At 42.9% G+C, this 16,618-nt stretch overlaps 1 protein-coding gene across 1 annotated transcript in view; it reads left to right on the top strand.

Annotated features, from left to right (window-relative positions):
- Positions 1-16,618, top strand: part of LOC133558123 (hydroperoxide isomerase ALOXE3-like) — a 49,522-nt gene that overhangs the window by 7,427 nt on the left and 25,477 nt on the right. The window contains exons 3-7 of the mRNA XM_061909268.1: positions 9,615-9,696; positions 9,775-9,897; positions 10,158-10,261; positions 13,915-14,081; positions 14,191-14,334. Coding sequence (XP_061765252.1) covers positions 9,615-9,696; positions 9,775-9,897; positions 10,158-10,261; positions 13,915-14,081; positions 14,191-14,334 — 620 coding nt within the window. The remainder of the gene's footprint in view (positions 1-9,614; positions 9,697-9,774; positions 9,898-10,157; positions 10,262-13,914; positions 14,082-14,190; positions 14,335-16,618) is intronic.

Raw genomic sequence — 16,618 nt, 5'->3', positions numbered from 1 at the left:
GGCATCTCAGAACTCATTTTGTAAACGATCAATGAGTCCATACAAAGCTAAGAGCCAGAGATATAAGAAAGAGACGGCGCACTTACCAGTGTAAAAAATTGTCAGAGGAGGGGGATCTTAAACAGTGATTTAGTGTGGCTGAAAGGAGGCTTAGGCTAAATAATTATTTGTTTAAGGGGTTATCCGGCTTAGTGTAGACACAGCCTTACAGACTATCATTAGTTTACTGCTGTTATTCACATTAGCCCTCTTTACATTGCCTATGTTACCACAGAGGACCGAGTATTTGCACTTGATCCCAATACTCTTCTCTTCCTTGAATTTTAAAATTACTTTGAATTATTCCTTCCCACCACTCTCTCGTTCTTACTGCGAATTGATGAGCTACTCCAAAACCTCTTCCTGCAAAATTGTTCCTCATCAAAGTCGCTGCTTTCCTCCATATTTTCCTCACTTTGACTCAAATCCCTTTTCAACCCTGCCATTGGCAATTGGTCATTCAACCCCCAATGACTACGTCAATTGAGGTCAACTTGTTTTGAAGCAGTGACATTTGTGCAAGGTGACACTGTTACCATTATATCAAGTTTAAAAAAAAAAAATCTTTATTTGAATGAGAACCTAATACAAAACAATACCTATCGAACAAACATTATAAAATAGATCATTCGAAACAGTCACTGCCACCTTTCGAACAATTGACTATCTCACTACACGACCCATATAGAAATTATTTGCTCGGCAGCCCTAACTCAACAAAAAACAAAGTAATCGACCTGTTTCCTTGTTTATTTACATCAATTACATCAATTCACAATACGGATAATGGCTAAGTGTACTTTTTGTGCTAGGCTGCAGCTATGGATTGAAATGAAGTGCCTTGTGAGAAAAATGAACATTTGGGATTAAGTGTCGCTCTTGTGCGTCATTAATGCGATTGAAATTGATAACCACCATTTTTTGTTCAATCTACCCCTGAGTGTTAATTTTCAAATATATATATATTTTTTCCTATAAATGTATACTTTTTTTTATAGGAAATCTTCATAAAACATTTACAAAACCCTAAACCAGTGAAGTTGGCACGTTCTGTAAATGGTAAAAAAAAAAACAGAATACAATGATTTGCAAATCCTTTTCAATTTATATTCAATCGAATAGACTGCAAAGACAAGATACTTAATGTTCGAACTGGTAAAATGTGTTATTTTTTGCATATATTAGCTCATTTGAAATGTGATGCCTGTAACGTGTTTCAAAAATGCTGGAACAAGTGGCAAAAAAGACTGAAAATGTTGAGGAATGTTCATCAAACACTTATTTTGAACATCCCACAGGTGAAAAGGCTAATTGGGAACAGGTGGGTGCCATTATTGGGTATAAAAGCAGCTTCCATGAAATGCTCAGTCATTCACAAACAAGGATGGGGGGAGGGTCCCCACTTTGTAAACAAATACGTGAGCAAATTGGCAAACAGTGTAAAAACAACATTTCTTAACCAGCTATTGCAAGGAATTTAGGGATTTCACCATCTACGGTCCGTAATATCATCAACAGGTTCAGATAATCTGGAGAAATCACTGCATGTAAGCAATGACATTATGGACCTTGGATCCCTCAGGCGGTACTGCATTAAAAAGTGACACCAGTGTGTAGAATAGAATAGAAAGTACTTTACTGATTCCTGGGGGAAATTCAGCACCACAGTTAGCTCACAATAGACAATAATAATAATAAATAATATATAACATATATTATATATTTAATGTATAATATATGAATAGTATAAATATATTCTGCATATATTCTACATTTAAGTGCAGTCAAGAAGAAACATATGCATTATACAGTCTGATGGCTGTCGGTATGAAGGACCTCCTGTGTCGTTCCGTGTTGCATTTAGGGAGTCTGAGCCTTACACTTAACGTGCTCATTCTCTCCGCAAGGTCCGGGTGTAGTGGGTGGGAGGTGTTGTCCATAATGGCTAGGAGTTTTGGTAGACTTTTCCTCTCTGACACCACCGCCAGACCGTCCAGCTCCACTCCCACCACGTTACTGGCCTTCTCTACCAACTTGTCCAGTCTGTTTGTGTCCTTCACTCTCAGCCTGCCGTCCCAGCAGGCCATGGCATACAAGAAAGCGCCCGCCACCACCGACTCGTAGAACATCTTCAACATCTTTGTACAGACGTTGAAGGATCCTAGCCTCCTGAGGAAGTAGAGGCGGCTCTGTCCCTTCTTGTAGAGGGCCTCAGCGTGTTTTGACCCATTCAGCTTGTTGTCCATGTGTACACCGAGGTATTTCTAATCCTCTACCATGTCCACATCCACCCCCCTGATGGAAACAGGGGTCGCTGAAGTACTCCTCCTCCTTCCCAGGTCAACAACCAGCTCCTTGGTCTTCGTCACATTAAGCTGGAGGTGGTTCTTTCCACACCATGTGACAAAGTCCTCCACCAGTGTCCTGTTTTCCTCGTCATCACCATCCTCAATACACCCCACTATCGCAGAGTCATCATAAAACTTCTTAAGGTGGCAGGACTCTGATTGATAGTGGAAATCGGTGGTGTAAATGGTGAAGAGGAAGGGGGAGAGCACTGTTACCTGCGGGGCCCCGGTCTTGCTGACCAGCCTGTCAGACACACAGTCCTGCAGTCGCACATACTGTGGTCTGTCAGTCCGGTAATCTACAACCCAGGACACCAAGAAGGTCTCCACCTGCATCCTCTCCAACTTCACACCCAGTAGCCCAGGCCGCATGGTGTCAAAAGCACTGGAGGAGTAAAAAAACATGACCCTCACACTGCTCGCAGGCTTGTCCAGGTGGGTGTGGACTCGGTTCAGCTGGTAAATGACTGCGTCCTCCACTCCCAGTCGGGGCTGGTAGGCGAATTGGAGTGTGTCCAGGTGGGGCTTGACTGTAGGGCGGAGTTGTTCCAGGACCAACCTCTCCATGGTCCTCATGATATAGGAGGTTAGAGCCACCGGCCTGTAGTCCTTTGACCTGCTGGGTCGTGTGCACTTGAGGATGGGGACCATGCATGAGGTTTTCCACAGTGTGGGGACTTTCTGCAGCCTAAGGCTCATGTTGAAGATGTGCTGGAGCACACCACACAGCTGTAGGGCGCAAGCTTTGAGCACCCTGGGGCTCACAACGTCAGGACCCACGGCCTTGCCTGTGTGTAACTTAATTAGCTGCGCATTCACCTGTTCTGCAGACAGACACACTGGGGGGTCTCAGGTGGTTGGGGGAGGGCGAGCTCATCCTTCTGAGGGTGAGGTGTTAGGTGGGGGGAGGTAGTCATTGGAGTTGGGGGGCTGTGAGGAGGGGAAGGGGGTGGATTGGTTCGCTGAAGTTGTCAAGGGGCCGACTGGCATGTTTATGGGGGGTGGGGGGGTCAGGAACTTGTTGGAGCCACTGTGTCAAACCTGTTAAAGAACTGGTTTAGCTCATTGGCCCTCTTTTTGTCTCAGTCCGCCCCCCTACCTCCCAACGGTTTGAGGCCGGTGATGGTCTGCATACCTCTCCAAACCGCCTTCATGTTGTTGTCCTTCAGCTTCCCTTCCAGTTTCCTCCTGTAGTTCTCCTTGGCCTCCTTTAGTTTGGTCTTCAGCAGCACCTGAACTCTTTTCACTTCCTCCCTGTTGCCAGCATTGAATGTCCTCTTCTTCTCATTCAGTATGGCTTTGATGTTTTTGGTCACCCACGGCTTGTTGTTTGGGTAGCAGGTGTCCGTCTCTGATGGGACATTTGAGTCAACACAGAAGTTGATATAGTCTGTAATGCACTCTGTGACCCCGTCAATATCCTCACCATGAGGCTCCATGAGAACCTGCCAGTCAGTTACCTCAAAACGGCCTTGTAGTGTCTCTTTGACTCCTTTTGACCACCTTCTCACAGTTTTTTTGGTCACAGGCAGTCTTTTGACCAGAGGCACATAACAGGGGTTGAGGTAAACAAGGTTGTGGTCTGACCGTCCCAGCTCTGGGAGTGCTATGGAGCTATACGCATCCTTGATGTTTGCGTACAGCAGGTCCAGGATCTTATTTCCTCAGGTGTGGCAGCTGACATACTGAGTGAAGTTGGGGAGTGATTTGTCCATAGTAACATGGTTAAAATCCCCCAAGATGAGGATGAGGGCTTTTGGGTGCTGGGTTTGTAGTCTGGTTATGGAGCTGTGGATGACGTCACTGGCAGCTGCAGCGTTAGCAGAGGGGGGAATATATACTGCCATCATTATAACATGTGGAATCTCCCTGGGCAATTAATATGGTCTGAGTCCTACAGCAACAGTAACATCTCTATATTCGGGTCACAGTGTCGTTTTATAATTGTAATATGACCGGGATGACAATATTTCTTATTAATATACAAAGCAAGCCCCCCTCCTTTCCGCTTGCCGTTGGTTCAGTCGCGGTCAGCGCGCACCATTTTGAACCCGTTTATAGAGACGTTACTATCCGGGACATCGTTGTGCAGCCACGTCTCAGTAAAACACATTAGGCTACACTCAACGATATTCTTTCTGACAACTCATCCATTTTTTTTGCCAGAGAGCGCACGTTACCCATGGCGACGGAAGAAAGATATGGCTTATATCTCCTTCTCTCCCTCCTTACTTCAGCCCTCTTCTGTCTCGACTGTCTCCCTTTCCCTCGACAGCCACGAACACCTCCATAAGTCCTTTTTAGCTCCTCCGGGATCTGGTTAGTTAGCGCCGGGTCCGTTAGCTTGATGGTAATAACTGGTGCCGCTAACAACTGTTCCCTGGTGTAGATGAAATAACCTCTCCACTGATGTTGCCCATTTGAGCTCGTCAGTAGCGTCCCCACCGTCAATAAGACGAACAAAACACTTCTAAACTGCATGTTTAGAAGGACACGACTTGATAAAAAGTAAATGTAGATTAAATGTAAAAGTATACAAAAGTACAAAACGAAAAAAGGCAAAAAACAAAGACGGAGCGAACTGCAGCAGCGGCCGTCTAGATCGACGCATGAGCACTAAAGGATATCACCACATGTGCTCAGGGAACATTTCAGAAAACCCCTGTCAGGAACTACAGTTTGTCGCTACATCTGTAAGAGCAAGTTAAATCTCTACTATACAAAACGAAAGCCGTTTATCAACAACACATAGAAACGCCGACAGCTTCGCTGGGCCCGAGCTCATCTAAAAAGTGTTCTGGGGTCCACAGGTTTTGGAGCGACATTTATGAATATGATCATAGTAAAAGAGTGTGGGTACTACGCTTGTAGACTGGCCTGCTTGTAGTCCAGGCCAGTCTCCAATTTAATATGTGTGACGCATTATGAAGCGTAAAAACCGACAATGGAGACCCCAGACTGTTGAACAACTTAAGCTGTTCATCGAGCAAGAATGAAAAAGAATTCCACCTGAAAAGGTTCAAAAGTTGGTCTCCTCAGTTCCCAAACGTTTACTGAGTGTTGTTAAAAGGAAAGGACATGTAACACAGTGGTAAAAATGCCCCTGTGCCAACTTTTTTGCAATGTTTTGCTGCCATTAAATTCTAAATAAATGGTTATTATAAGGCAGTAGTTCTGAAGTGTCAGGAACATGCTCTGTAGGCGCTTGGGCGCGCAGCTGAAGAGCTAACAGAAGATGGACACTAAATGGCGGTGGTCGGTCTCTGCTGTCACATCATCTCGTCCATATAGGTAGTAGTGGAAGCGTTGACAGGCGAACACAATGCTAATGCATTCCTTTTCTATCTGTGCATAGTTTTGTTCCGTCTGGGGCAGGGCGTATTTTGCCAATGCAGAATGGACTTCCAGGGGTCCTCTTTGGCATGGTCAGCCTTTATGCAAAAGCCTTTCACAATTTTTTACTGCTGACTCTGCTTTGACATTAGCTTTTGGGTGCCACGGTGAGGACAAATGCCCGGAATTCACTGCCCGCAAACTGGCTTCGCCCATCTGTCCGTGATGCCATAACGTGCAAATTGTGCCTTGATTTGTCAGATTGTGGTGTCGACCGACAAATCAGGGAGCAGGTCAATCTCCGAGAAGTCAGAGTAGTGGTCCACCACGAGCAAAAAGTGCTGTGCTGCATAGCTGTACAAGTCCATGCTTACCAGCTGCCATGGACGTGTGGGGAGCGGGTGTGACATCATGGTCTCTTTATGTTGTCCGTGCGCATACTCGTTACACACAGAGCACTGCTGTACATAGTCTTTGACTTCCCCTTGCATGCCAGGCCAGTACAATGTATCGCGGGCATGTCTGTAGCATGCGTCGCCATTGTAGTGGATCCTCCTCGGCATTTCCAGACGCATGGCTTTTGGAATGATGACGCGCTGGCTCCTGAAAAGCACGGCATCCTGTGCGCTTATTTCATCTCTGATGGCCCAGTAGTCCCTGATAAGTATGGGGACCTCCTCTTTGTGTTCCGGCCATCCCTGCAGTACGATTGCCTTGAGTGTGCTCGGATCTGTGCCAGGCGCTGGCTGCTGACATTGAGGTAGTCTGCCTGCTGAATGGCCGCTGCGTCACACTGCTCCTGTTGTATGCTGCAGACCATTTCTCTTTAGTACAGTGTGTCTGTTTTCCGTGGCGGCGTGGTGGCTCTCCTAAGTGTGTCACTTATGTACATCTCAGGGCCTGGCTTGTACACCACCATAAGGCAGTAATTCTGAAATGTCAGGAACATGCTCTGTAGGCGCTTGGGCATGCAGAGGAAGGGCTAACCGAAGAGGGACACTAAAGGGCAGTGGTGGATCTCTGCCGTCACATTACCTCCTCCATACAGGTAGTAGTGGAAGCGTTGACAGGCGAACACGATGCTCATGCACTCCTTTTCTATCTGTGCGTAGTTTTGTTCCGTCTGGGGCAGGGTACGGGAGGCAAAAGGGACAGGCTGACCTTCCTGTAGCAGGCGGCAGCCCGGGCCTGTCTGACTGGAGTCGCTCTGTATGGTGATGGCGTCATAATAACGCAAGACCGGTACTGCTGTGACCAGTGTCTTCATTTCCTTCATGGCAGCATCATGTTTGGCCAGCCAGTGCCACGTCACATCATTTTCTAACAGCCTCCTCAATGGTTCACATACCTCTGACAGGCGGGGCATAAATCTGGAAAGATTGTGCACAAAGCCAACACACCGCTGGACCCCTTTAGCGTCTGTGGGGTTCAGCATGTCCAGAACCGCCCTGACCTTGTCAGGGTCAGCCATGAGGCCCTCGGCGGACAGTATGTGGCCGTGGAACTGGACCTCCCTTACTCGGAACTGCAACTTTTTCAGGCTCAGCCTGAGCTTAACTTCTCTGCATCTGTCCATCAGGGCAATGAGGTTGTGTCATGCTCCCGATTGACTTCATCGTCCGTATCCCCGCAGAGAATATCATCCACTATGGGCTCAATCACAGTTAATCCAGCTAGGAGCTCACGTTGCTTTTTCTGGTACAGTTACGGAGCAACTGACACACCAAAGGGGATCTTCAGCCACCGTTTCCTGCCCCATGGTGTCCAGCACGTTGTCATCAGGCTGCTTTCCTCATCCAGTCGGCACTGCTGGAAAACATCACGCGCATTCCACCAGCGTGAATACACACGCCTTTGGCAGCTTGTACAGCACGTCATCTGAAGTGGGCATGAGGTAGTGGGACCGTTTCAGGGCTCGGTTGAGTGGCTTCGGGTCAACGCATAGTCTCAATTTATCAGTTTTTCACTATGACCAGATTGCTGAGCCGGACTGTGGGCTGTGTGACTGTGGTTAAATGCCCATCCTTTTCATATAGTTCAAGCTATGCTTTAAGAGCTGCCTCGAGGGCCACTAGAACATTCCTGGGGGCACACTGCACAGGCACCACACTGCTGCCCAGCTCGAAGTAAACATCACCAGGCAGGGACTCAACTGTGCTGGTGAACATGTCGTTGTATGTGTTGATGAGACGCTCTTTGATCAGGTCTCCCATCCTGCAGTGTTCCACCTTATTTAGCTCCTCGGGAATGGTGAATCGTATCAAGCCCAGTCCCTCACATGTCTCCCCTGAAAGCAAGCGCCTCTGGCCTGTATGCACAACCTCAGAGTCCAACTTGTGTGTTCAGTGTCATTAGGGGGCAACCCCAGCGAGTTCATCCACTCACTGTTGTCCAGCTTCAATCTGGTGAGACTCCTCTGAAGAGGTGTTCTGGGCGCCAGTCTCATCTTGTCGTTCATGCTCATCACATTGCAGGTGGCTCCAGAGTTGAACTGGCACCTCTGGACCCCCTGTTGCAGTGGTAGATTGACAAACACTTCTACTCTTGCGTGTTCACAGTTCCCACGCTCTCTGCTGTGTACACATCTCTAATCTCCCATCAATGTCCTCCTGTTCCCCTGTCGACGGGTCATCCACAGCATTCAACTGGCGTCCGTGCTGACCCCTCTTCACGTATACTTTAGCAAAATGGTTGGCAGTGACACAAGAGCGGCAGGATTTCCCAAATGCTGGGCACTGGTCTCGCCCACTATTGTGCCTTGTGTCACATTACTTGCATTCCCCTACTCTCATGCCTTGGGCTCTGAACTAGTGTTGGTGGGCTCAGATGGCCTACCGGCAGGCCTGCATCCGTATTTTGTCCCCCCTGCGTGGCATTGATGTTGTCTCCAGGTCCAGAGTTGCCCATTGACATAGTCTTTAATTTGTTGTCCATGACCTCGGCTGCACGGCAGATCATGATTGCCTGATCCAATTTGAGATAATTTTCTCTTAGTAAACGACGTCTGGCGCCCTCATCAGCAATGCCAAGGACAACCCTGTCCTTTATGAGTTCATCTTTTATAGCTCTGTATTCACAAGAGACAGCCTTTTTTTTCAGCCGTGTAACAAAAGTATTTATGGGTTCTCCTTCCTCTTGCTTTAAGTTTCCAAAAAACGTACCTCTCGAATATGACGTACTTCGCGGGGGTAAATTATCTCTTCAGTGCATGTCTTTGGAGATATGAGTCACAGGGATTTTCATTCCAGCAATTGTAATAATTTCTTTAGACCGACACTTGCGTTAATTGTAAACGTGACACCTCATTGGCTGGTTATGAGACACCATCAATTGTTTCATTCTTAAATAATCACAAGTGAGTCTTGAGTTTTGAAGCAACAAATATTTCTGGGTTAAATTGTAACAGACTGATATTGTATAAACTGCATTTTAAAACACTGTATTTTACCAAAATATTTATTCAAGGAAACTGTTGGCTTAATTTGATGTAACAAAATTCAGTTCATAAAATTTAAATGCCTAAAAGTCAGTTACATTATTTCAAGGTAAAAAAAACAACATAATAAAGAAAACCTCCGTAGTGGAGGCATTCCCAAAGGATTGATTAATTTAAAACTTCATTAGTAGATTGCACAGTACAGTACATACTCCGTACAATTGACCACTAAATGGTAACACCTGAATAAGTTTGTCACCTTATTTAGGTTAATTGTGACTGAAGCCCTCGGCCAGCCCAACACCAAAACTCTGTGTAAGCTCATGTCAAAATGATGATTATATGACAAGTAGGCAAATCTTTTAACACAAGTATCCAACATTGTAACATCATTTATAAGCCAGAAAAGAGGAAAAGTCCAAAAGGTTCACATTAGTAATTTGTTTTTCTTGTGAAAGCTCTGAGGATCTTTGAAGAAAACAACCCTCTTGGTCAGTACGCACGGGAGCAGGAGCTGAGCCAGCGTAGTGAGGACTATAGGTGAGATTTAATTTTCTTTATTAAATTTATAAACTTACTACAGACGGCTAAATTAACCTTCATGCCCTCCCCCAATAGCTGGGACTTGTACCACCCAGGCCTGCCATACAGCATTAAGGCAGATGATCCCCTTACGCTGCCAGATGAGGTCCAGTTCTCCTTCACCAAAAGTACACAGTTTGCCTTCACGGCAGCCACTGGGTAAGCTATGTGATGTACTATATATATGCTGGTTGTTCATCGGTGGGGCAGATTTACAAGACTAGTAAATGACCAAAATAAAACATGCTAATGCTAGCTGCGCCACGGTCTTCACTTTGCTGCAAGACCTTCTTTCTGTCGTCAGTCTCGTTTTGGATAAAGTGCATCTTCACACATAAGTAAACACTGTACAGATTTTGTGTTTACTAGCATCCTTTATGCTAGCGGGTCATCATTCAGCAGGTGTTTGTGATTTCCAGGGTGGCAGAGCTGAAGCTAAAGGGCCTGGCAGAAAACCACGACAGTTGGAAGAATCTCGACGATATCAATGAAGTGTTCCATAAAAAAGACACGGCCTTATCAGGTATTGGGGGTCTGGGTTTAACCTCGTCTGGAAGAGACATTTATATTTTCAAACCTTTATTTGGACAGAAAAGATCAATTGTGAACAGTTTCTCATGTTTGTACAGAAGAAACACTATTTTTACTCCGTTACATAAGATTTAATTCAGATCGCTACAATTTTTTAACTCATCATATTGCTAAGATGTTTTATTTTGGCTTGTTTGAGAGACATTTCCCATCTTTACATCACTGTGTTTCACCAATTAAACGTAAGGGCATCTTACAGACCCTGACAGTCACATGATCGCACTGGTCCTAAGCACCCATGTAGGGGCCCCCGAATTTGTCGGTGGATTTGGTGTTCAATCACAGATGGCTCAGCTTTGTGTAGCGATTGTGTACTGTCTTTCTTGATTGTGGTGATTTTTCCAAGAACTTCGAGCGAGGCACGAACCCTGGTGTGACTAGTCAGCCTGCTGACTACAGAGCTGAGCAGTCTCATGGATCGTCACCACTATTCTTAAAGTTGACAGGCTCCTGTTACACTCGCACAAACGTGCATGCGCCTGTCGTGAAATGTTTTTTTAAATGGGTGACATTTTTGCATCCTTGTTCTGTTAAGTAAATTATTTTTTACTTTTTTTTCAAACTGTGGTTGGGGGGTACTCATTGGGATTTGAAGGGGCCCCCCAGAATCCCGTTAGCCCCTTAGGTTGAGGCGGCCCCTACTGTAAACAATTCAATGTTCACTTACAAACTATGATAAAGAACATTTATATCATACAGTAAGCTGTCATCTGTGTCAGTAGAAATGTTTACATTTCAGCCTACAAGAATTCTACTTCCAACTACAAAAATAAATTGTAGCAGTAAGTTGTAGATGTTTTTATGTTTTAGTTTTACAGATGCTAACGTTAGCCCTGTTATAACTTTGTGCTGAAAACAAAGTTTTGTTGTACTTGTGCAATTACAGTAAATACCTACCTACCTACCTACCTATTACCTACCTACCTACCTACCTACCTACCTACCTACCTACCTACCTACCTACCATAAGCCAGCAGGCAAAAGACAGAAAAAACGTTGGGAACTTGTTGAACTAGGTCTTGACATTGAGCAACTCAAATATAACATTTGAACAACATATTTTTTTAACAAAGTGTAATTTATGTTGGGTTTTGACCTTTATTTGACCATTTAATTTTGGTTATTTCCCCAAACACCTATTCTATAACACAAATACAACATTGAAACCAAATGCTTTTTTGACAACATTTATTCAATGTCAGGCTATGGCTTTGATTTGACCATTGAAATTAGGTCTTTTCCCGACCAACAAGGTGGATCCAACTTTAGACAACAACGTTGTCTCAATTTAAAAATACAACCATTTTACAACGTCGTTTTCCAAGTCGGACATGAATGCTGAGAAGTGATTGTAAAATGTGCATCTTTTGTAGTACATACTGTAGTAGGGTCTTTGTCTCACACGCACACAAATACACACACCACCTACAGTTGTGTTACAAGTACCATTCTCATGCTCAGGTTTGAGTTGGACCCAAAATGCGTAATAGCAGTCAACAAGTTTTTAAAGTGAGTAAAGACACAAAATGCACGAAACTTTACAGATGTCTCGGCTGAAGGGGGAAAAAAAAGGGGGGAAACTAAGGGGTCCAGAAAATTTATGAGTAGCAAAAGTTGAAGAGGAGAACCTGGGCAAAGCCACCCGACTCACTCCAAGAAAAGATGAATAACTAACAGAAAACCCACACCTGAGGGAAAGCAGGTGTGGGTTGTTACTCCGCTCATATGCAGTGAGTCAGGAAATGGAAAACTAAATTAGTGACAGCAGAAAAAGAACACCAGGCAGTAGATATGCGCGGATAGGCAATTATATCTACCGCATCACCAGCGGGGTGTATAAAATAGTCAGGATGTGTCAAATTCTGGGTATTTTTTGTGTTGCGTTTATGTTGTGTTACTGTGAGGATGTTCTCCCGAAATGTGTTTGTCGTTCTTCATTGGTGTGGCTTCACAGCGTGGCGCATATTACTAAGAGTGTAAAAATTGTTTATATCACAACCGTTAGTGTACTCTGTGTCACCAAGTATGCCTTGCAGTCGTGTGCGTGTTGCCACGGAAGCCACACACAACATGATACTGGACTGACAAGCAGATCATACATGTTGTAGTAGGCGACAAAGCCAATGGCTTCATAGCACGCCCTAATACTTATTATCTGGGTGACTACCGGCAGTCATTCAGGAGAATAATAGCGTCTCTTATTGTCTTCTTCTCTTTATGACACGGGTCTTAAATGGCACTATATATGGCAAAGAATACTGATCACAGAACCATGCAAATCAAATATTTCCGGATGATTCAACCGCCACCCGCCCGAATCTAATTAAAATCTATATTTTCGTCATGTCAACCGCCCGACCCGCGGTTTATCTGCGGACTCCGCGGATGAGACCGCAAACCGCGCATCTCTACCAGGCAGTCAATCGCAGGCAGTTTGACAACAATAGATAATAAAAATAAATCAGAAGTTACACATCAGTTATTCAGTACTTGAATAGTTTATTCATTGAGTGAGTGTTCTGTTTTCCCATTTGTGTTTGGGTTTTTTATGTTGTTGAATTTACACACGTTTGTCTTATTCATATTTTCCCATCCAGTCTGTGGACACTCACGCTGCTTAAGTGAGGCAAAAGTGCTTACTGTAAATCTCATTCATTACTAATAAAGCGAACTCTGGCGTGATGCCTTTTTTCCTGATTGGATGAAAATAATATGGAGTTTTCACAACACTTATGAACAGGGGCAGCGCTAAACCGGGGCAGAGGGGGATATAATCCGGTCAGAAATCTGTATGGTATCAGTCACACTCAGTCTTTCCTTGTATATTTAAAATATTTGTTATTTAGTTAAGTAATAAACCTAGCTTAGCCATCCGATGCAGCTAGAGTTGCCAGCCATACCTTGAGCGCAGACAATGTCTAAACATAACAAAACAGCAACCGCCATTCATCCTGCTGTATTTGTTACCTTTGCATGTTAAACATTTTTGCCATTGTCACCTGTGTGAGACTTGACTCATGTGTTGAATATTCTTTGGTCAAATTCAGATCAAACTACTTTTATATCGAACACACTTGTTCTGTGTATCATAGCTGCTTTTATTGAAAAAATTAGAACTGAACTCATGAAAATCGATTATTTTCTTAACACCTCTACGTATCGGTCAAGCCCACTCTTGGCCCCCAGAGAGAAAGAAATTCTGGAGCCATCCCTGCTTGTGAACGTTACTAAAATCCACAAAAAATATGACAATTCCAATTTGAAAAAGGTGTATCAATCCAGGCCGTGCTTGGCACGTGAACAGGTGTTGTAATGGTGATGTAGTGTGTGTATGCACGCCACAATAGTGTCTTCTTCCTGGCTGGATGTGAATCATGATCCTTAGATGAAGCTTTGTTTCAATTACTCTATTATAACCAAACTGATGTTATTTGTGATTGTGTTAAGTACAGATGTTTGTGAAGCTGTGACACGTCAGATGGGCTTAGGGTTAGGGTTGTAATTGTTGTGTCAGAATTCATGAGATAAATCCAGTAAAGCCTGACAATAATTGACTGACAACAAGTAAGTATTTTCCTTTCTCAGATTACGTCCAGGAACACTGGAAGGAGGATGACTTCTTTGGATACCAATATCTAAACGGCGTCAATCCCATCCTCATCCGACGCTGCAAAACTCTGCCGCCAAATTTCCCCGTGACCGATGACATGGTTTGCATCCCTGCGGGCTCAGACCTGTCTAATGAGTTGAAGGTATTCGCTCGTTTCACATGAGTTCCACAGTAGCTTGACGCCATGATCCAACTACTTTGTCATTAAACTCGACAAGATAAACATCCAGATTTGTTTCCCTTTCAAACAGCAAGGCAACATTTACCTGTGCGACTACAAGAACCTGGACGGAATGCCAGCAAACACAGTCCTTGGAAAGCAGCAGTACTTAATGGCGCCCCTGGTTTTGTTTCACAAGAGACCAGATGACAAGCTGATGCCTATCGCCATTCAGGTGAAATTAGTAAACAGTGGTGTTAAAAAACATATGAAACATATTTTACTGCCCTGCTTTGGTGTTTTCATTTTACCTGTTGCTCCTGTTTTTTGGGTTTGCCATTTTTTTACTTGCATGAAGGTGGATGATAAGACCATACTTGCCAACCCTCCCGGAATTTCAGGGAGACTCCCGAAATTCAGCGCCTCTCCCGAAAACCTCCCGGGACAAATTTTCTCCCAAAAATCTCCCGAAATTCAGGCGGAGCTGGAGGCCACGCCCCCTCCAGCTCCGTGAGGACATGAGTGACGTGTCGACAGCCTGTTTTCACGTCCGTTTTCCCACAGTATAAACAGCATGTCTGCCCAATGAAGTTATAACTGTAGAATGATCGAGGGCGAGTTCTTGGTTTCTTATGTGGGTTTATTGTTAGGCAGTTTCATTAACGTCCTCCCAGCGCGGTACTAACAACACACAACAACAGCAGTCCGTTTTTGTCTACCGTAAAGCAGTTCTACTGCCGTAAACAGCAATGTTCTGACACTCTTAAACAGGACAATATTGCCATCTACTGTACATGCATATGGTTAGAAAAACAAGGATGAAAAATTCAACCCTTAACTCAACAATGGGTAGAGGAGTGTTATGTGTGTGTAAATGTGTAAATAAATGAACACTGAAATTAAAGTATTTCCTATATATATATATATATATATATATATATATATATATATATATATATATATATATATATATATATCTTGATTGGATTATCCAGAGAATAGTGCCCGATACCGTGGTAGAGTGCAATATGTATGTGTGAGAAAAATCACAAGACTACTTCATCTCTACAGAACTGTTTCATGGGGGGTTCCCACAATCATCAAAATCTCCTGATGATTGAGGGAACCCCTCATAAAACAGTTCTGTAGAGATGAAGTAGTCTTGTGATTTTTCTCACACATACACACACACATATATGTATATATCAATCAATCAATGTATTTTATTTCGTCAATCTTCACATAAAACAAAGAACAACAACAAGAAAAGAAAAAACAAACAAAAAAAACACTCATTTGAGCAATGATTGATCCGAAAGGGTGTAGGTTGAAGCAACGCTTATATAAACCTACCCCATCACAACAAGAACAAGCTTCAAAATATATAAAATCTAAAACATGCTTCACTTATATTACTTTTTTTTTTTTAAACAATATATAAGCAACATATATGTAGCACACGTCTCATATACATAGTTTAACATTTAAATCAAACATATACATTTGTACACTTATATATATATATATATATATATATATATATATATATATATATATATATATACACACACATATATATACATATACACATACATACATACACACATATATATATATATGTATATACATACACATATACACAAATACATACATACATTATACATACACAATTCATTTAAATTCCATATAAAGTGGTAATATATACATTTTAATATAACCTATATGTATAATTATGAAATCATACATTGTATTTATATACATATATATTATTGTCTTTCTAAAACAATGTTTGCTCTTCTTTCTTATATTTACTAATGATAAATGATTTAAAAAGCTTTTTAAACTGGTTTATGTTGGTGCTGTGTTTTATTTTATCCTTTAAACAGTTCCATATTTTAACCCCTGCTATTGTTATACTCATTCGTTTCTGCGTTGTTCTACAATATTGGATCTTAAAAAGTAGTTCTCCTCTTAAATTATAATTCCCTTCTCTTTGTAAAAATCTTCTCTGTAACCCTGTTGGAAGTAAATCTTTACTTGCTTTATAAATCATTTGGGCAGTCTTGAGTTGGATGAGATCTGGTAGTTTTAAATCAAATGTTTTTATAAATAATCCATTAGTGTGTTCTCGGGGTCCTGTGTTATGTATCAGTCTGATGGCCCTTTTTTGCATTATGAATAGTGGTTGGATGTTCGTCCTATATGTATTTCCCCAAACTTCTAGACAGTAACTCAAATATGGTAAAACAAGTGTACAATAAAGAGTGTGTAATGTTTTTTGATTAAGAATGTGCCTTGTTTTACCCAGGACAGCAATACTTCTGGCCAACTTCCCTTTGATATATGTAATGTGTGACTTCCAGCAGATCCTGTGGTCCAAGATCACACCCAAAAATTTGATTTTGTTTACTCTTTCTATACTAACATTGTCTATATACAATTTTACATCTATATCATTTCTCTTATTTCCAAATAACATAAAGTTAGTTTTATTTAGGTTCAATGATAATTTATTAGCA

Source organism: Nerophis ophidion, linkage group LG01 (genome assembly GCF_033978795.1).
Source record: "Nerophis ophidion isolate RoL-2023_Sa linkage group LG01, RoL_Noph_v1.0, whole genome shotgun sequence".
In the NCBI taxonomy this organism is placed as follows: Eukaryota; Metazoa; Chordata; class Actinopteri; order Syngnathiformes; family Syngnathidae; genus Nerophis; species Nerophis ophidion.
The sequence above is the reverse complement of the archived record's forward strand: the minus strand, read 5'-3'. Positions and strand labels throughout refer to the sequence as shown.